The 22,118-nt window shown below is 33.5% G+C and overlaps 1 protein-coding gene across 2 annotated transcripts in view; it reads left to right on the forward strand.

Annotated features, from left to right (window-relative positions):
• Positions 1-380: 380 nt before the first annotated feature.
• The window catches only part of LOC134258275 (uncharacterized), a 65,715-nt gene continuing 43,977 nt past the window's right edge, over positions 381-22,118 (forward strand). For both annotated transcript variants that reach the window (XM_062740805.1, XM_062740804.1), the window contains exons 1-22: positions 381-437; positions 1,169-1,284; positions 4,247-4,297; positions 4,704-4,775; positions 5,142-5,235; positions 5,802-5,934; positions 6,234-6,306; positions 6,530-6,724; positions 7,479-7,611; positions 7,717-7,839; positions 8,225-8,319; positions 12,693-12,817; positions 14,296-14,453; positions 15,247-15,363; positions 15,971-16,068; positions 16,755-16,899; positions 17,620-17,819; positions 18,035-18,104; positions 18,823-18,945; positions 20,294-20,404; positions 20,595-20,723; positions 21,645-21,724. In XM_062740805.1, the coding sequence (XP_062596789.1) occupies positions 1,258-1,284; positions 4,247-4,297; positions 4,704-4,775; positions 5,142-5,235; positions 5,802-5,934; positions 6,234-6,306; positions 6,530-6,724; positions 7,479-7,611; positions 7,717-7,839; positions 8,225-8,319; positions 12,693-12,817; positions 14,296-14,453; positions 15,247-15,363; positions 15,971-16,068; positions 16,755-16,899; positions 17,620-17,819; positions 18,035-18,104; positions 18,823-18,945; positions 20,294-20,404; positions 20,595-20,723; positions 21,645-21,724 (2,352 nt within the window). In that variant the 5' untranslated portion in view covers positions 381-437; positions 1,169-1,257. The remainder of the gene's footprint in view (positions 438-1,168; positions 1,285-4,246; positions 4,298-4,703; positions 4,776-5,141; positions 5,236-5,801; positions 5,935-6,233; positions 6,307-6,529; positions 6,725-7,478; positions 7,612-7,716; positions 7,840-8,224; positions 8,320-12,692; positions 12,818-14,295; positions 14,454-15,246; positions 15,364-15,970; positions 16,069-16,754; positions 16,900-17,619; positions 17,820-18,034; positions 18,105-18,822; positions 18,946-20,293; positions 20,405-20,594; positions 20,724-21,644; positions 21,725-22,118) is intronic.

A 22,118-nucleotide genomic window follows, 5' to 3' on the forward strand; every position in this document is an offset into this window, starting at 1 on the left:
ACGCACGGCGACTTCAAACTTTCATATCAAGTAACCGACCGCCTAATAAATTACTAATGTGTTCCTTCTTACAAGCTAGACATCTGTTTGTACACCAATTTTGAACTTCTTTAAAATTTGTTTGATGCTGAGCTACAAGTACACATGTAATATTTTTGTTATTGGTTGATTGAGTCCTTCACACATTTAATTTAAAAGGTAAGGTTACAAACTCACATAAAATTATGATATCAGCAAAAAATTAAAATTTTAACGAATGACTGATCCATCACGGTTAATTTGATTACAGATCATCTTTTTCTTAGGCTTCGTTGCTTGTTTTGGGAGGTGCTATATAAAAGAACCGTTGATCGTATCTTGTTCAGAAAACGCAAAGATGCAGTTTGCGTTCGTTCTGGCAACGGTGTCTTGGTTTTTAGGACAAGAAGTCGTTGGAGGTAAGGCTCAGTAGAATTCTATATTTAAATCCTTATTCAGGTGAAGGTAATTGAAACTTTTTGCAAAGGATGATTCGATAGAAATAAAAGTTCCTATAATTCATGTGTTTTATTTTGTTAAACATCCAAGGACGTTAAAGGAACTGCATGGAAATTAAATTTTAAACAGCTTTTTCATCTTTTTAATTACAATTAGGCGTCTAATTAACGGAGACTAAATTTCACTTTTGAATCATTTTCTCCCAAATCGAGTCATTTAAGGTAAGCGAGACTTTAGAACGAGAAGTCAAGAGTTTAATTTAATAAAAAAAAGGGGGTTATAATGTTTAAACGGTGTCTTCAATGAAATGGGTAATTAATTCTTGTTTTCAATTTTTCTAATAATATTGATTGATTTTTTACTTTGAGTGTGAAGTTAATGTCGGCATATGGTAATTAAAATGCAACGTTAATGTTGTGAATAGTTCTGTAAATTTTCCTTTCTATTTTATTCTCTTTTAGCAGTTGATTTGGAGATAACATACCGTCTTCAAGCTGTAATTTCAAATGAAGTCAAATCTTTCATTGTATTCACCTTAAGAAACGTGAATGCCCTCTGTATATTTAATGCTGTTTATTTATTTATTTTTTGGAGGGGGGGGGTGTTAGTGAAATGGTTTACAATTTTTCTTCTTTTGAAAGTCATAATTTGAAGAAATTGTCGAATATAGATGTTTAAAAAATCTTTTCAGGCCTTTCCCGTGATGCCCGTCTTAAGGTTGACGAAGATCTGTTGGGTTTAGACAAACGAATAGATGACTTCAAACCATTAAATTTGTCAATGGGACGGCGCAGTGAAACACCAAAGGTAATTTAGATTCATCATAACCCTAGTCAGCGAGATAACTCTACCTGTTTTCGATCAAAATATTGAAATTGTTAATTTACTAACTAAGGTTTTGACTACGAGTCTCAAACTGATTTTTTTCTTACTTTAACGAAAAATAGATATTTTAAATAAGATCCTTAGTAGATTTCAGAATTAACTACTGTTGACAAAAAAAAAACTAAAATGGAATTCTCTCGAACATTGTGTTCAGTACGCAAGCAAGTTTTTTTTTGTGTTAGCTAGACTGTACATTTAAGCTCTCTTTTTAGGTCACCTGAGTAAACTCATGACCTATTGCTATTCGTTTTCGTCCGTCGTCGTCCGTCATGCGTTAACATTAAACATTTTCAGCTTCTTCCCTGAAACCGCTGAATCTATGTCAACTGGCATATAGCATCAGTGGGTAAATGGGAACAACATTTGTGAATTTCATGGTCCCTGCCTTCCTGGGGCCTTGGGGGCGGGGCCAAAACCACTAGAATTAGTGCAATCTTTGAAAATCTTCTTTACTCCTGGACATCAAGCAGTCAAACTGCTGGTATGATTATATTCAGCATTGAGTCTTCTACCAAAATTGTGAAATTCATGGCCCCAGGGTCAGGGGTTCTGGTGTTAGGGCGGGGCATTATTGATTATGTAATGAAGATGCATTAAATCTTTCAAAATCTTTTTCTCTACTCCTGGGTAATAAGCAGATAAACTACATATATTAAGTTATGATGTGCAAGGGCTCTTCTTCCAGAATTGTCAATATCAAGGCCTCTAGGTCAGGGATACCAAAGAGGCGGGGGGGGGGCACTACTTATATTATATACTGAAAATGAATTGTTTGTAATCTGCTCCTTGGTGTTAATCAAACAGTTTTGATAAGCAGGTGCGCCTTTTAAAAAAAATTGCAGTGTGTAGACCTAGGGTCAGGGGTTCATGTGTGCTAGGGGCACTTCCGATTATTGCTGAATATTACTGATTAGTTGAAATGCATTTTTTGTTCCCCTCGTTGCTTATGGATATTAAGTAAACAAACTAAACAGTTGCTAAGTGTATAGTTCTGATAAGCAATGGTGCTTTTTTTAAAATTGTGAATGCCATAGTATCTAGCTTAAAACACGGACCAAATTCAGTCATATTGAAGTTATTGCATGATGCTTAGGTGACCCACAAGGCCCATGGGCCTTTTGTTAAATGAAATAATAAATGGTAGGCCTATTCAAATCGCAGCCTAATATATTTATGAAAGATGTGTTTGTGAAACACTATGCGCCCGGCGGCAAATAAGTTCTAAACAGCATTTTTTAGCAAATGGGTCTCAGTCAGGGTCACACGATCCTTGTCCTTGGTGTCAGTTGAATGTGCTTAATTAGTGGAGTATGCATATCAAATAAGAAGTCTCTATCTCTCAAGATTCAAAAGATATGGCGAAAGTTCGAAAAAACTATTTTAAGCATGAAGGTCAAGGTCACAAGGTCATTGACCTTGGTGTCAGTTGAAAATGCTTAATTAGTGGAGTATGCATACCAAATATGAAGTCTTTATCTCATGGTTCAAAAGTTATGGCGAAGGTTAAAGTTGACAACCGACAGACAAACAGACAGACAGGACAAAAACAATATACGCCCCGATTAAATTCGGGCGCATAAAAATGTAAGCTTGCATACAGGCCATCAAAAAATATGCATGTATATTTAAGGCAGTGTACATTTAACATGTTTTGTCGTTGATTGATTCACAAAATGTATCATTTATTAGGAAATGCTATATTTTCCATCATTTGTTAACACTCTTGGAAATTTATATATACATTGTATTTTTTTACTAATAAAAGTAACTGAGAGACTGTAAATTACACAGTAGAAAATTTGATTTTTACGCACTTCCCTCATCAATATTAAAAAAAGACTGGGTTCTAAATTGCAGGTCTTGCTTAATTGTTTTGAAATTAATACGACATATTCAGTAAAACTGTGTCAATTGTACTGATTTTTATTATAATTCAAGTTTCTCAAATCAATTTCTTTATATTGCATGTAATTCTTAAATTAAATTTTTTATGTAATTTCAATCGTTGAAATTAGCAGTGTGCAATGCAAGAAATTTCTTTTTTTAATGATCAGTATCATGAAAACAAGATGTATTTTTAAAACATTGAAGCCCCCGTGAGGTAGCTTATGGTGAGGGTTGACTTCTCTCAAATGCAAGTCAAACTCCATAGATCAAGGTTAAAATGTGAAAAGTGTTGGTACACAAAGCTATTATAAATACACCTGTGAGGTATGAAAACCCTAGTTCTAAAGTTATGGTCAAGGTAAATGTTTTTAAAAAGAGGGTCAAACTCTTTGGTGAAGGTCAAAAATATTTATGAAAGATCTTATCACAATACGTATGTGAAGTATGAAACCCCGAGCTCCTACTGCTTAAGTTATTAGCAAGGTTAAAAGTTTGGTATTCTTTTTTTGTAAAATTGTATGAAACTCCAACGTGAGCTCAAGAGGTCAAATTCGGTGGAACCCAGAGAAAGTTCTTGTCAAAAGGATTAGACCTGTGAAATATAAAAGCCATAGCCCAGCCATTAAATAGTTATGGCTTTGTTAAAGATGACAACAGAGAGGAAAAACAGACAGAGAGACAGGACATAAATAATATACAGTGTGGATATTTCGATACGGGGCATAAAAATATTTTTTATATAAAAACATATAGGGTATTTCAGATTTAAATATTAAGTAAGGAACAAAGGACAAAGTTGGAAAAAGCGTATAACGCTACCAAAGGGAGACAACTCTTAGGGATGTGAAATTCGTCTATATTAGTAAACATTGAAATAATAAGTCTTTTCCTGTCGGGAGTTTGAAATCTGTTGTATTACAAATGATACAAATAAAAATACAATATGTTAAATAATTAACTGGCATGTATTTCACGATTTGTTTAATGTTTGTTTTAGGACGAGGATATTTACGGACAGACTGTTGTTATCAATGGTAATGAATACAAGGTGAGTGATATTACTTTAAAAATTAAAATATTTATATATTTATGGATTTTATTTTCTGTCATTTCATAGTGATTTTAATTTGTAAAAAAGGACGATCGACTTTTAATTTTCGTAACGTTTTTGCTGAACGAAACTCATTTAGTGGGGGGGGGGGGGGGCGTTTTTTTAAATTTATCTATGATATTGTATTTTAAGACTTGTTTTATTTTTTTATGTTATATTTGGTGAGATGTAAATTTCGATTTCCTGAAAATTACACGTACTATACATGTTAATATCGACAATCAAATTGCTTTGAAATGATATGCAACCATTTTGACAAAAATTATACACACAATTGATATTTAGGCTATCAATATTTTTGGGGATAAGGAATTTTTATTGAAATTTCAAATTCTTATCTCAGCCCAATATTAATCTTAACCAAAACCCCATGGACCTGGAACAGAGACAAACTAAAGAAAAAGGTGATCTGAAGGTCAGTATTTTATACGTAGTTTATGGTCCATTGATACTCTGATTAGAGAGATAACTCTTAATGACAAAAATATCTACTATTCCTGCAGGTTAGCATTTCATACGTACAGTTAAAAATATTTAACTGCTCTTGATCAAAGTTTGCTTCTTAACAACCTAGTACTATTTTCCATAGTCTTTGATATTTACTACCCATACCTTTAAACTAGCATAATTTTTTTTTAAAATAAATTATCAGTGACTTACAAGACATACACTGAAGACTTGTGACGCTCAATAAACTTTCGAACAATAAAAACAACTGCTTCAAGACTAATTAATGAATTAAAGTACTTTTGCGTTTAAAATTTTGCATTTCTAAACACAGGGGAACATAGGAAAAAGAAACTTTGAAGTTGATTTCGTTAAGAAGTTGTGGCCGAATGGCAAAGTTCCGTATATTATTGAAAAAGCAACTTTTGGTATGTTTTATTTTTATTTGCATGACAATTGTCTCTATTTCATCTTTTTAAATAATATTAAAGTATGAAAGCAGAATTCCAAATTTATTATTGCGTCATAGGTTTCCTTGAAACAGGTCTCTGACCTAGTGTATGGGATCTGTCATAGTCATTTTTTGAGTTAACAAGATATAAGATATTATTGTTTACGCTAGTAAATAGTGCGCAATTATGTTGTTTCATCAAAATGATCTACTACATATACTTCACAATTTTGATTGTGTAACGGTAAAACACAAATAAAAAATATACCAAAATATATATACTTCAAGTATTGTACTATTAATAACTTGTAAGATTGAAATTTATTTTGGTCTAAAACCAACGCGAGAACGTCATCGTCGAATGGAGGCGGCGAATCTCCAGTTTTTGTAATTGCACTTGTTCTGACCTTTTCTTGGTTAAAATATCAACATTTTAAAAAAGAAAACGTAAGATACATGTATCTCGGACTATGGTCCTATTTTGTATTGTTAAGTGCATTTTGAGCTTTAAAAATGATCGTTATCTGCATATATTTCATTCAGGAGACAATTACAACAAAGCCAAGGCGTTAATCGAGGAGGCGGCGAAGCAGTTTAAAGACTATACCTGTGTGAACTGGGTACCTAGAGCATCCGGGGATACTCATTATGTTCAGTTCATTGGAAATGACTACGGGTATAAAATATATCTTTATCAGTATTTAAATAGCACACTGGAAGATGCTTGTCCTGTCTCCAACGAGACTGCATTAGTTTTCCTTTAGTTTTCCTTAGTTCTAATTATAGAATGAATAGATTGAATAGCTTCCAAAGTTTTATCTGTGCAGCCTGGGTTGGGTCAGTTTACGCTATGTATGTAGCAAAACTGTTTATAGCGTACACTCCTCCAACCAAGATTATACCAGACTAATGTAATTCTGGTAAGTACTAAATCCATTATATATGTAATGAGACAATGACGCCCTTTTCTTTCAGATGCTGGACCACGGTTGGTTACCGTCCCTATCCGTACAAAACACAACTCAATCTCGATGCAGGATGTTTAGAGGTGATACTTTTATAGACTTACATTATACTGTTCTCTATACCGCACTTATTAAAATATAGGTTTAAAACACATTAAGCAAGCTCAAATTTACATTTTTTATAAAAGTCTTTCAATAAAAATTTTTCTTAGACATAATTAATGTGCATTCTTCATTGTACATTACACATGATTAAAATAAACACATGCTAACTTCCAAATAAGGTCTTGACAAATGATATGACAGATTGAGTCAGTGCTCCATGAAATGTACCATGTTATTGGCGGGAATCATGAGGTGCAGCGAATGGACCGGTCGGATCACCTGACTGTCCTATGGAAGAAACTGAAAGGTTTTAACATGGATCAATTTTATGCCAACAAAAATACACGAAACCGATTCCCTTACGACTACCATTCCGTCATGCAGTACCGATTGAGTGTAAGAAAATCAAATTATTCTTTTCCTGAAAGTGAATTAAAATTTTAATACATAATTTTACAAATCGCTTTAAATTATCAGAAAATTTTTAAAAAGGATTTTACCATTGTCGGATATGCACGGGTGATGTCAACTTTTGCTTATCACCCGTTGATTGCTTAAATATCACAGTAAAATCTTTATACACAACCAATCAGCAAATTGAAACTACTGAATTTGGAAAATATGAGTACTGGTTTGCTTTTCAAGACGATTGATGTCATGATCACATGGGAGTGCCTTTCTCAAACCAAGAAAGGCACAAGTCAATGGATAAATAAGCAACGGTCTGTTGTCTATGGAGAAGTTTTTGCCACGGCCGTAAATAGACATACACGATGTAACATGAATTTTGTTTCCTTGTTTGCAATCGCCTGCAGTAAATTAAATATACCCGCGCATATTTATTATTTACGATGATTTCTAGGATGGTTAGATGGTCGACGGGTGATAAAGGAGAGATGAGATCACCTGTGGGTATCTAAACATAATTGTTCCTTTTTTCCTGTCAAATTTATTGCACAAAAAACGAAATGACATGTAAGAGTCTATGTGAGAGAATTGTATTTTTTGTATGAAAAAAAAATTAACTGTCATTTTCAAAGTGATGAAATGTATAAAAATAGTTCATGATATACTCATTGGAGGTTAAATTTTATTTTCTTTATACATGTCAAATTCATTGATACATTAAATTGTTCTCTTCTTTTATCAGACATTTCCTACATTTCCGAAGGAAAACACCATTGAACTGCCCGATCCCGATTTAAACTATTTAGTAGAAATACCCAAGAAAGGATTATCTTTTCTGGACATAGCGGAAATAAACGACGGTTATCAATGCACAGGTTAAAATTTTATTACTCAGCAATACCTTTATCAGTATTTTATGCATTGATACAATAATAATCGTCATCCATCCTTTCAATCTTTACATTTTTATGATCTTGCAGAGAGTTGCACGATTAAATGCCATAATGGCGGGTTTCCTATTAAGCCCGTAGGGGCCAGCTGTAAATGTCATTGTCCGTCAGGATTAACAGGCGCAGACTGTACAGGGGTGGAAAACAGCCATAGTAAGTAAAAATTATGCTATTTTATTTCACGAAAGAAAGATAACTCGCGCTCCCATTAGACATTTTTAGGAACGAGTTTACTTAATATTGCTCCGTATACATGTGTATGCTGAAATTGTGGAAAAGAAAATTAACAATTTTATATATATATATATATATATATATATATATATATATATATATATATATATATATATATATATATATATATATATATATATATACAGAAGAATTACAGGAATGTTTTCTATGTACAGGGAGATGCATATAAAATATATACATTGCATCTAGAAATAAATATTGAAAATTATTTCCAATCGTCTACAAAAATAGAAATCCTGTGATATAGAAGTTAAATGTGGTTTAATAAAGCTTGTTTAAATAGATTGCGGTGAGGTTATTCACTTACAACCCGGGAAGGCTCAGGATATACGGATCAGTGAATATCAACAGGGCCGGGAGTGCACCTGGATAATACTGGTGAGAGGGCCTTAAATGATTCTATCAAAGTACTGAATCGAGCAGACAAATGTAGTTCAACTATATAAAAAACATCAATTTTGTTTAGTAGTAGCAATTCTTTATTGTCTGATTAAAAAAAAATAACCTGCGCTTGAAAGCGCTTTCATCGAATTAAAAAATGAAACGCTAGGCACTTTTAGGACACTTACAAGGAACAAGAGCTAGTAAGTCGCATTTAAACAGACAAGCATATATACAGTGGACCTTCAGATATCCGGACCCCAGATATCCGGATGCCTCAGTATCCGGACGTTTTTTTTTTTATCGGAACTGAATTTTTAAACTGATGATTCAGGTATCCGGACGCTTCACATATCCGGACAAATTGACCATGAACCAAAGCGTGCGGAAAATTAGGCTCCACTGTATATGATCAACTTAAGACACATTTTACATAACACACACGCAATAAGCACAACAACATAAGTCATGCATACTTGGATCAATAGATAGGTTCATACTCTACTATTTAAGTGAAAATAAAAACACGGGGTAACCACAAAATTATGTCAATTAAATATTCAGCTGTAAACAAGACACAATCTTCATTTACTAAAGTCGACCACGTGGCGCAGTGGTAAGAGCGTCTGCTCTAGAGTCGCAAAGTAAGAATATGATCCTTACCTAGCAGGTACGAATCCCCCTGTGGGACGTGTAGACAGGTCCTTCGAATAATTCGAGGTCCCGTTTTGCAGTAGGTGCTGACACGAAAAAGAGCCTTCACTGCTCAATGACCCTGAGTACCGAGTATTGGACAGCTCTCCGCCGGCAAATGGTGGCTTCTACATGAGTGAAAATATGACGTTAAACAACGTACAATCAATGAATCATTTTCAAAAAATTAAGAAAGTGGTAAAAAAAGAATTAACTTAATATATATTGAATATTGTTTAACGTCCCTCTCGAATTTTAAAACTATATTTGAGATGGATTTTTATAAGATATATTATATGAATCCATAAACGGTTCAAAAGGTACCTTATTACACGGACTTCTGAATATTCCGATTCTTTGATTAGGTCATTTAGGTCCGAAGATGGAGTACGTACCCCCGGTTAATCGGTCAAACTCGCCATAAGCAACATGTATTGGTTAGGTAGAGGAACGTTTCAGTAGTCAATTCAGTATACCAGAAGTATCTGTCGAGACTGTAGCTCTACTGGTTTGCACTTAAAATAAAGGAAGAGAACTTTGAACGTTAAACTTTACAAAAACAATAAATAGAATAATGATCCTTGATAAAGTCTCTTTTCGTGGCAAGACTTAAATAAGACTACAACTGTAGGAGTAACTTTTAATGAAATTTTACTGAGTTTTCAATTTACATTACTATGGTAACATCAATCCTCAAAATCAAAAACAAATTTAAACTGAGAATTATGTATCTTCGTTTAGTCTACTTGCATGTCAAATTATGTATAATCAAAACAAGTTGCTGTCCTTTAAAAAGGACTGCAATACGTGGACCATATGCATGTGTTTCTAACCGAAATTCAATATATAAAAATACAATGATCTGCCAACTTGTGACTGATTGCATAGGCGTCCGAACCGGGGTAAGGGGGGAGGGGCTTAGCCCCCCCTTTTTTCCCAAATATATACTTAGTATACACATTGAACATTGCTGCGTAGGTTTAACCCCCCCCCCGACAAGTCGCAGTTTAGGTTAAAAAAGAGGAAAGTGGTGGTACTGAAGTCTGAACCTCCCCCCCCCCTCGAAATAGGATTTTCGTGTTTGGGAAAATGACATTTCCCTTTTTTTCTTTTGCTTGTCAGGTTTTTTGAAGGTATATTTTTTTTTACACTTAGCTCCCCCCCCCCCACCTTCAATTTGCTTCCGACGCCAATGGATAGTAGTTTCAAAGCAAAATTGTTTAATTTTATCTCCGATTTATACGGAAGAAATCTATCATGGTAAAAATAGATCTGATGGCTCACGTGTGGCACAGCTCTGTTGTACTCAGATTATTTGTAAAAGCCCCCCCCCCTTAAAAACCGTTGCTACCGACCTCTATTAGACGGTAATTGGATGACTGAAATATCAAATAATTTTGCGAGCCTTGATGCACAAAATTAATGCCGGTGAAAACTTGTTTTATCTTTTAAACGCTTACACTAGTCGTTGAATGACGTTTTTCATTCAAGTTGTTAGTTACATGTATTCATATACTGCAAGTTACTCCTACTTATTGAAATGCTTGTGCCATAAAACATGTCTAATCAATAAAAGTGTACGTATAAGCAAAAAATTCGGATCTGTCCCTAAATATATAGATGCTATATGCGCGATTTGCCAATAAATGGCTTTGATTCTAAGTTGCCTGAGGTGCGAACTCTCTAGCATATTCGCGCATGCGTAGCCTGTCGTTTTCCCATGGCATCCTGTTTAGCCTCGTTTATATATTTACTGCGTGGACCGCAGGGTCCACGCAATATATCTGTACTTTTGGATTATGAATGTTTTTCACAGAAATTTCTATTTTTATTAACCACAGCAACACCGTTCATCGAAATCAAAAACCGATATACAGAATTATGTATCTTAGTGCAGTCTACTTGTGTGTCAGGTTATATTGAAATCAGACCAAAAATGGAGGAGTGGCATTTTGAATGTTTTTTCACAGATATTTCTATTTTTAGTAACCTCGACAACACCGTTCATCCAAATCAAAAACCGATACACAGAATTATATTATGTATCTTAGTGTAGTCTACTTGTGTGTCAAGTTATATTGAAATCAGACTTAAACTGTAGGAAGAGTAGCATTTTGAATGTTTTTCAGAGAAATTTCTAAATTTTATTCACCACGGCAACACCGTTTATCGAAATCAAAAACCGATATACAGAATCATATATCTTAGTGTAGTCTACTTTTGTGTCAAGTTATATTGAAAATCAGACCAAAACTGTAGTAGAAGTAGCATTTTGAATGTTTTTCACAGAAATTTCGGAGCTTGGGGTTCACTGTTTTACCCTTGTGTGTCTGTCTGTGTGTCCCTGTGTTTTAGTAACCACGGCAACATCGTTTAATCGAAATCAAAAACCGATATACTGAATTCTGTATCTTAATGTAGTCTACTTGTGTGCCAAGTTATATTTAAATCAGACGGACGGCTGACGGACACATTACTATCGCATAAGCTCTTCTGGTCTCTAACCAGTAGAGCTAATAAGAACAAAAGCCTAACGACTGAATAACTAAAACAAGTCTGCCAAGAAAAACCCGAGATACGAGGGCCGTTCAAAAATTACGCGGACTCTGCTTTTCTTTACTCTTACAGACGTCATATAGTTATGAAATTTAACAGAAATATATATCTTGAAGATTCCGATAAATTTTGGGCAAAATATGTGTATTTTAAAAAAATTCTGCTAAAATTATTGGTATGGTGATATCGCTGATGAAGAGGTAACGAGCACGACAAAAAATTTGAAGCAAAAGCATGTGGAATCCAAAATAACTCATCTTTTTCTATAATGCGCGCTATTTTACGACAATTGTCTTAAATGTATCTTTAAATTGTTCTATTATCATGTATTTAGATTTCTAGCGTGGTATTTGAAGTACTAACAGAAATATAGTGATTTTTCTCTGTTGCGATTACCGTGAAAATGACGTCTCCTGAATTGACGGCGCACCACATTTTGTTAAATTATGTGTAATGCACGAGATATCGCCAACATAGAAAAAAATATGCATAATAAAATATGTAGTATACTAAGGTATTCGTAACATTCGTCCACATATAGCAAATTGAAATTTTAGACCGTTAGACCTCTGTAAAAAGGCTATACTGGAGGACTGGAAGAGGATTATCGACAAAAACTTTATCCGGACTGTAAAGAACGTGATTGAGAGTCACTAATATCACACCATATCTGATATGTACCTGCAGTTTTTGGTTTGAAAACAAAATAAGAATATTCTTTACTTGTTTAATAGATTTTAAGCTTGAAAAGAAATGTTGTTTGGATGTTGAGTAGATAAGGTAACTCAAACTGTACAGGTACTCCTGGGAAAATGTTGAGAAAATGAAAACTCAATCACATATATTTTTTTATCATGCCTGTGATGTCGAAGATTTTGCTGCTCCGTGACTTAATGATATGTCCTGAAAAATCACTCAAAATTGATAACAATTTACAACATTTTGGTATGAAATTTTGAAGACCATATAAGTAAAGATTCTTTTATATTATGTGTGACATTTTGCCCGATTATGTCGTCAAATATTTTTTCTGTGCGACAAGTACGCGTAGATTTTGAACAGCCCTCGTAACTGAGAAGAAAATAATAATAAATCCAATTTAATACTCGTTCATTTAACAGGGAAACCCTGGTTCCAGAATACGTGCTATTGTGATGTCAATGTCGCTACCTTACAAAAAAGATGAAAACACTTGTGAGCACTGGCTAGAGTTCCGTGACTACCATATTGGAACCCCGGGGAAGAAGTAAGAATGTTAGCAAGTGGTTTCTTTCTTTTATTGAGGGGGGATGAACCTGGTTAAGAAATTCCGTATATTCTCTTTTTTCTCAATTTTTCTCTTTTATGCACTATACCCTTATTTCTGGATATTTTTGTGTAATTAGAGTGAACTGCCCTTTGAGCAATAAACAGTTGTTATTTTCGAGGTATGACAGAATTTACAGCAAAGAGGGTCCTTAATTACAATTTCAAGAATTAATTGTACAGAAAATTATGAAATATTTATCAATAAAAGCACACTGAGCCAACCTGAGCGATAAAAAGCATATAAATCCACAGTGTGTGCGATGTTTATTTAAAGAATGAATTTAAGGGGTACTTGGACACAGATTTGAAGTTAATTTTTTCTCTATAATATTACGACTTATATATTTTAATACCATTTCACACAAAAATTAATTTAAAATCCCAATTCATTTATAAGTTATTATTTTTTTTTATTTTTTTGGCGGGTTTGATTGACACGTCCTTGCACTTTCACAAATTTTAACTTTATTCTTAATTCTTTGGAAAAATAACATTCTTGTTGTGTATTAATGAAAAATATTAATACCATAATCCAGAAAAAACAGAGTAGACATGTTCGGAAGCAAAACAAACACACAATATATTGTCAGTCTGTGCAGTTGTGGTGAGCAGACTTTGGCGTTTAAACGCACCTGGTGAATCGTTAACATTAAACAATAACAGGATCTTGCCTTGTTTACGAAAACTGTGAACATAACACGAGTGTGCTCGATTTGCTAAACTCTGTACACAACGGAATGATGATACTTGTTAAAGAGTTTTGCTATCTAACATTTCTACTCCGAATAAAATTATTTTTCTGGATTTAAGTTTTAATATTCTCAATAATACACAACAAGATTGCAACTTTTCCTAAGGAATAAAGTTAAAATTTATGAAAGTGCAAGGATGTGTAAATCAAACCCGCCAAAAAATTAAAAGTTTTAATATCAATATAATACAGATTTTTCATTTATTTTTGTGTGAAATGCTATTACAATATATGATTCGTGATATTATACAGAAAAAATTAACTTCAAATCTGTGTCCAAGCACCTTTAACAGCTACCCATTTTATACGGTATAAACTGGGTTGGGGCAGTTTACGCTTTATAAACCGTGAAGCGTAAACTGCTCCAACCCAGTTTACACGGTATAAAATAGGTAGCTATTAAATCCATTGCTTATGATTTAATATTCATTCATTTAATGTAAGAAAAAAAGATGATTGATCTAACAAAATGACTTAAACTTGTACAAAATTTGAATGTAACGTCAGGCGGATTGATACGTTTTTGACGCAAGTCATTGTGACGATAGCAACCCATTTTATACGATGTATTAAAAGTAATTTTTTTACCCAATCAAATACAGCGTTACAACCAGAATTAAATTATAAAGAAAGCAATGGAAGATGATATTTTTATCTATTTTAAGGTTATGTGGCAGCATACAGGGAGATGGTGACTTTAAGTCATACAAGAAATATTTGGTTGGCAATCCAGCGATGATGATGATGAGGTTCAATACAAAGAATCAGATTCCTTCTACCGCAGACAGATACGTCACAGTTAACGTCAAGGCTTTGGCGTCACGTAGGTTTTACCTTTATAGTCAGTCGTGATTAAGACTTGGTGTCACGTAGGTATTACATTTAGCGTCGGGTAGATTTTACATTTGGCGTCGGGTAGATTTTACATTTGGCGTCGGGTAGGTTTTACATTTGTCGTCGGGTAGGTTTTACATTTAGCGTCAGGTAGGTTTTACATTTGACGTCGGGAAGGTTTAATATTTGGCGCCGAATAGGTTTCACATACAAGTAGGTTGTACAAAAAGATAAGTTTCATTGAACGGAAGCAATTTTTATATACAGTGCTCTGACCTATTTATTGGCCTCGCCATAATTTGACGCCATGAAGGTGCTGACGAAATTAATTGGTCGGATATCACTGTCTTAATTAATATAATTCATTCAATATTGGCATTTTGATACAAATACTTGAAACTATAAAGTTAACAGTAATAGGATCAAATTTTGGAGGGGTGTATTTAATTATAATTTATTTGTGTTTGTTTAATGTTTGAAATTAATCGTTGGGTTCAAAACAGCAGAAGTAATGTATATTTATGATAAATATTACCCACAGTTATTCTCAGAAATAATTTAGTAGCAAAAGCTCAAATCCACGATTGTAATTAATGTCCGTCACAAGGGAGGGTTATCTTTCTTTAAGACCTGCAATTAAAGGCATTGGTTTGTAAAGCAGTATTTTTGTTATTAAATAAACGTACATTAAAGCAAGTCCTGAAAAATAAAATTGACACAGGCTTATCGTTTTAAACATGAAAAAAAATGTACAGTGTATATATTTCTTTTCCCCTGATCAGAGTGTGTTTCTTCCCCGTGTAAAAATGGCGCCGATTGCCAGGAAAATCCTGTTGACTGGTCTTACGTTTGCTACTGTGAAAATGGATTTTCAGGAAAAAATTGCGACGAGTTTGCAGGTAACATTTTTGAGTTTATTCTACCCATTATATTTCTTGTTCACCATAGTCATTCATTTTAACTTTTGCTATCTGTTTATGACTTAGGCATCGCCAGTCATGCTTTTTCATTGTCTAAGATTCTATTTCTAAAATTTTATCGAAAAATATTCTTCTTTTGAAGATAAAACGTTAAATCCCTGTCTTTATTTATTCATATCAATATTAGAACATTGGCATTTTCAAACACACCAACTAAATTTTTGGTCACCTTAGGCGAAAATCAGTTAAGCTTTTTTCAATTATAATATTTTGTTAACTTATAATGGTTGATAACAATGCTTTCTCTGATATGGCATTTCTCAATGAAGTCATTTTATTTATTATGTTGAATTTTTACATTATGTAATCTATAAAACCTGTCATACAATGCCATATGGTGAAAATATTTTGTATCATATGTCATTGAAATGCCTTAAGCAACAAATCAGTCCTAATAATATAATATATTCATAATTTCTCACGTAATTTTTCACCATTATTTTTAAGTAATGGCTTTTTCAATATTTTAAGACTTAATTCAAGAAGTATTTATTTTATTATAATACGCTGTTCTAATATATAACAGACAATGGCCATAACTTCTGCGACTTTTCCAAGGAGCTGAAATCTTGCATTCTAAGTCAGGATGTAGAGGAATCAGAGTATTTATGGAAATATGCTGTGGTAATATTCTGAAACATCTTGTGAATAATTCAACTCTTTTCTATTCATCAGATGCAATTCAAATATTTACATGTACTTGAATCTTCAATAATAGTCGTTTAGATAAGGCCAATTAAAAAAAGTGCCCTCTTCCAACTCAAGATAAATGAGTAGGTGGAACATTATTTAAAAAACTAATCCCCTCGAATTCATCAATACTGAGTTTTACAAATCTAGTATAACTAGTGTTTAAAGAACTGTTGACGAAATGAGAAATTTAGAACTGAAATAAAAGTAGATTTTACCTGGAAGGTAATTAGGCAATCGGTCAGAGAGGGCAAACTAATATTTTTATAACTTACAGCTTTCTGTTTGTTGGGGTTTCAGTAGCTTAAAATGCTTACTTTTTATAGCTTCAGTGGCTTTCATATATAAGTAACGTATTACCTCACCTGAGCCGAAAGCTCAAGTGAACGTTTATGAGTTGCGTCGATCGGCCGTCTGCCCATGCGTTTGTAAACTTTTCACATTTTCAACTTCTCAAGAACCACTTGGCCAATTGACTAAACTTGGTACAAAGCATTTAGTAGGATGGGGAGTTTAAATTGTTAAAATTAAATAGATTTCTGTGGTTACATTTAGATGAGTAGATTTCGGTTGTTATGTTTTGTTTCAATAGATTTCAGTGGTTACTTTCTTTGTTTCAGTTTATCTGCTACGACCGTGGTTGTAATAGAGGCGTATACACATATCAAGGGAGAGAAAACCAGTTTTTGAAAACAAACCCAGGCTACGGAAACAGTGCACTAACCAGGAAATCGTCAGTTCTCATAACGACCGCCAAGTTTACAGGTTTATGTTTCACAATTCATATCAACTTACACACGTAGGTAAAAGTACAGTGAAACTACATTATAACGAAGTCCCTGGGACGTGTGAAATTACTTTGCTATATCCGTAATTCATTATATACGTATAAGGATTCATGAAATTTGTATAACTGGGGGACCAAGATAACTTCGCTATATCCGTGAATTCACATTATCTGTTTTTGGAAATAAACGAGTTTCACTATATTAGGGCATTTTATTGTATAGTTTTTACAAATTGTTTCTGACAAATCTGTAAAACAGATCCTAGCTTTTTGAGATAAAAGTTTTGGTTTTCGGGGTCTTAAAAAACACAAAACAATCATCATGAAAGCTAAAAATTCAAATAAATTATATATGGACGCCCTTAAATCACGACATCCCATCTCACGAACCCATATTTGTTCGTCCAACAACGAAAAGTTGGTCAGAAAAAAAGGTGACATTACAGTAATATTTTGTTTAAAATCTCTTTTTCGTTACTTAAAAAAGTTTATATGCAATATTATGATTCCTCTTTAGTCCTTCAAAATCTCGAACTACAATAACAAAAAGACTCAGACTCCTTTACAGCCCAAAGTATGGAATCGAAACAAGACAGTTGAAGAATCCATTCTACCAGAATTTCATTGAATGATGAATTTCGTCTATTCTTTCACGATAATATTTTTAATTTTCCCCCTAAAAAAATATTGTCTTTCAGAAAAAGACCGTTGTTTGACATTCGATTACAACATGGGGAACTACTCAAGGGGAGATGGAAGCCAGACCATGGCCCAAATTTACAGACAGGGGGAAACTAGTGAGGGCTTTACAGAGCAACAACTCTGGGACCTGTCTTCCACAACCAACTACAAATGGATGAAAGCCGCCATTAACATCCGTAAAATTAAGAACCTGAAGGTACGCTTAAGAAGGCAGTATGCTATAACTACTGAAATAAAACAAGCCGGTATAACAACTGTAAAACATTGTTGTGTCCATTTCATTAAAAAAGAACAATTTAATTACGTGTATGAAGGTAGTAAGGCATTAATGTATATTCGAACAGGTACAATTTGATGTTTGTGTCATAATTCATGTTGTCTAACGGTAATCAGTGACTGTCTTCGTTGTAGATTAAGATTAAGGGTATATTTGGTTCCCAGGAGCTTGGAATTGATAATATGCTACTTCGTCCAAGCTTGTGTAAGTTTTTTAACATTTGAAAATGGGATAACGCTTTAAAATAAACTTGATTTTCAACGAGGTGTCAGCTTTCTATCACTTTCAGTCGTATTTTGCCCTGAGAGAAGTCATTTGTTTAGGAAAAGCAGCTTTTCAACCTTTCCGACAACTAAGCGAAAAAAGAAAGCCTAAATTGAATCAATAAAATCCCCTTTCCATACACACTGGAACATTAATGAAAAAAAAAATATGAACAGTCTCACTAAAAGTCATAATTTCATAATTTCTATGGTCTATACTCTGACCACATCAGCAAACAACGAAGAAGACCGGGAAATAAAGTTAAAGAAAACATTGACAATTCAGTGTATCCTTGTCAATAATGGTATAGCAATACATGTTGTATGAAAAAAAAAGCGGTTCAGGATTTGTTTGATGATGTTATATCGCCTGTTGAACTTACGAAATAATGACTGGAAACGAGACTGTTGATAATCTTGTTACATCAGCTTGTTTGTCAATTAATTACCTCGTTTTGGGAATTGTTAATATGTAATACATGCTCTTGCATATCGAATCTAATGGGATATATAAAACCGCATTTGCGTGTAATAAAGTTACTTTGCTACCCTAACTATACTGAAATTCATTTAGAAGTGAATCCAGTTTGTAATAAAAGAATAGTAAAAACACTCAAAGTATTTTCCGAGCTTGTTATTTCTTTTTATTTTCTGTACAGGTACCGAAACTGTCTGTAACCCAAATCCTTGTATCAATGGCGGGTCCTGTCAGTCAAAAGGAAGTCCAGCAACGCATTACTCCTGTGCATGCCTAGCTGGATACACAGGAATTAATTGTGAAAGTAAGGAATTTGTTTACTTTTCCTATCAATGAAGTTTATAGATATGTTATTATCGGCCGCAGCAGCGGCCGATCTATTTGTGGTTGTGTTAGAAAGTGCACATGGGGAAATGAGATGTTATTATTTTATTAGTTCAGTAAATTACTGATAATTTCAAATAACATGTATAAAATCATGAGTGAAATATTTTTCAAAAATTGCTTTAAATTAAGTTTTAATCGTTGTTATTTTGTTTTAATTTCATTATCATTTGGCATCAGATAATTGAAAATTTACGATTAAATAAAAAGAGTTTACAATAGGTGCTCCTCATCCAGGGAGTGTGTAAGATATGAAAGGAAATCGTTATGATTTTCCGGATAATAATGACGTGCGCGTGGTAAAAGTGCATGATGAATGAAAAATTGAAAAGTTGCTCTACAAGTAAAAACTTGTTTGAAAATGCTACAGCTGCAAATGACGCAAAGATCATTTTTATACATTTTGCACCGCACCATGCAGCATAGCCTGCTCTGCAGAAACCATATAGGCATTATCACGTGACAAATAACCAGGGTATCAGCACGTGGTATATCTTGCATACGTATTCATTTTGATGACAATAATTCCTCATATCATAGGCGTCGGAACCGGGGGGGGGTTAGCTCCCCCCACTTTTTTGCAAAGATATACATTATATAGACATTGAAAATGGGCTTTACCATTTTTTGTCGGTTTAGCCCACCCCCCACTTTTACTTCGATAAATCCATTGGATGAGCAAATGCACTAAAATTTCTAGTTTGAAATATATTTTATTCATTGAATTGGATTGAACAGCAGGCATGATACTAAAATTTCTATCAATTTTTAAAAAAATATTTATCTATTTATTTTGCTTTGAAGACGGCCTTAAATGAAAATGATCATTATTTCAGCTTTGAATATCCAGTTCTTTTCTTGCATGAATGCTTTGAATTGTGAAAGTACTTCTTTTTTTACATGTTGACATGTTAAATATGTTAGCGGCCGATTTGATGCTTTGCATCAATTGACTTGTACTAAATGAATTCCCTTTGTCTGAAATGGCAACAGTATTTGCCCTAAAAATGAAATAAAAAACGTATACTTTTATATTTTGTACAATAACATGTAAATGTGAAAATTCATTTCGTAATTTTTGTCTGTCTTCGTGGTTTTTAACAGTTTGATAACCAATCAAATCTAATGATACAAGCAATATAGGAAATACTGTGAAGAGTTTTTGTCAGCATTGAAAGACAAAGTATGTGTTTGCTGTTCATATTAACATTTTGATTTGCGGAAAAAGAAATTGACCCATGATATGAGAATTCCTTGTTTTATCTTAGAACCTGCGGCCTGTCATCCAAACCCCTGTCAGTATGGCGGGACGTGTACAGCGAGTGGTTCCGGTTTCCTTTGTCACTGTCCTCTCGGTTTCTATGGCGATAGATGTGAAAGTAAGTAACCGGAACTGAAAATAAACAATCAAAAGTGAAAGTAAAGTAGACAATTCAAGTGACTGGAAAAAAATTACAAAAAATGATGTATAAATGATGACAATACATTTACTGTTAAAATAGTTTTACTTGATTCAAAACAATGTCCATGTATTATATCCTGTAGTTATGAGGTTTGATTTTTATAAAGAAAACAACTTAGATCCGTGTTTGTCCCACCCATGTCAAAATAATGGCGTGTGTAAAGCTGCCAAGGCCTCTGATGGCGTGGCGTTTACATGTACCTGTCGGGAGGGGTACACTGGGGTCACGTGTGAAGGTGAGTACAAATAAAAATTATTATAACACAATGACATAGTTTATAGATATATAAATGTAGGACATCAGGTTTATTTGATCGAATTGCGTGTGGCATATAAATGAAAATATATTAAACAAAATTGAAACAAAAATCCAGATCCGGGGACGAAAAAATTGTATTTTTAGTCACTGCGGCAAAACTTCATTACATGTAATTTATACAACATTTGTATAAAATTCCTGTCTTAAAATAATTCTGCATAACTTCCAAAGATAAGCTAGATAGAAGTAAATTGACCATATGATATATGAAGAAGATCAGAAGATTAAACTTGCAAACTGCAAACAGTCACATTTTCATGTATGTATCAGTTGTTTGAATTTAAATTTCTATAAAATGCGTGACCTTATAATTGAGGTTGGGTATCAGTCAAATTCTAGAAGAAGAAGCAGAGAACCCTGCAATTATTAAAGATGAAGTAAATGATTAATGAGTTTGATAATGCCGTGATTCTTTCAGAAACAAGATGACATCATTTTTATGGGAATAAAAACAAAAGGCACAAGGACCGTGAATCAATTAGGTCACAGAGGCCTATTTTACAGTCGACCTACTCAGAGGGCCTAAACTGCATCAATCAAATTTACTTTATGACTCTTAGCAAATTAGAACATTACAATATTCAATTCAAATAGGTTACGCGAACTACTTTTCATTGGACTATGCCCGTCCTTTCCATATTCCTGCAAAAAGCAAGATACTGGGCTTGATTTTACGATTGTTAACTTTCTGTCTTTAAAAATCAAGAAATCACCCAATCAAATACATATTAAGCATCCAATGCTCTTCGATTTAAAAAAGGAGAAAAAACATATATATTTAATTGTAAAATTCTTATTCATTTTAAAAGTTTCATATCGTTTACTTATTACTATAAAGGTTACGCCTGTACCTTCGAGACGGACAAAGTTTGTTTTCTCCACAAGATGTACGAAACATTGCAGTGGGAGCGACACGAGGTATTTAACATCTGTATTCTATCAACCGTTTGTGGTTTCTTGTATCCATTGATGATCTGAGCTTATATAGAGATTTCGTTGACGTTAGTTCAAAGTATGATCCTGTGCTGTAAGGAAATTTGAATATATGGCAGCTAAAATTTATATTATATTGCTGTCTTGATATAATATCCGTTCATAAACCAAGGGTCCATTTCTCACAAAAATTACGACTTTAGCCAGAAATAATATATTGCATATATTTTTAATGTTGGCAATTTCAAAATAAAATGAATCATTAATTTTGCAACAGATTACAATCAAATCAAATTTTTGATCCATTAGGGTAAGTTTTGTGCAAAACCTTTCCAGAAGTATAGACAGTCTGTCATATAAGTTGACGATTTTCAAGTTC

The sequence above is a fragment of the Saccostrea cucullata genome, unplaced genomic scaffold (genome assembly GCF_032062105.1).
Source record: "Saccostrea cucullata isolate Sc308-1 unplaced genomic scaffold, CSIRO_AGI_Scuc_v1 ctg777, whole genome shotgun sequence".
Classification (NCBI taxonomy): domain Eukaryota; kingdom Metazoa; phylum Mollusca; class Bivalvia; order Ostreida; family Ostreidae; genus Saccostrea; species Saccostrea cuccullata.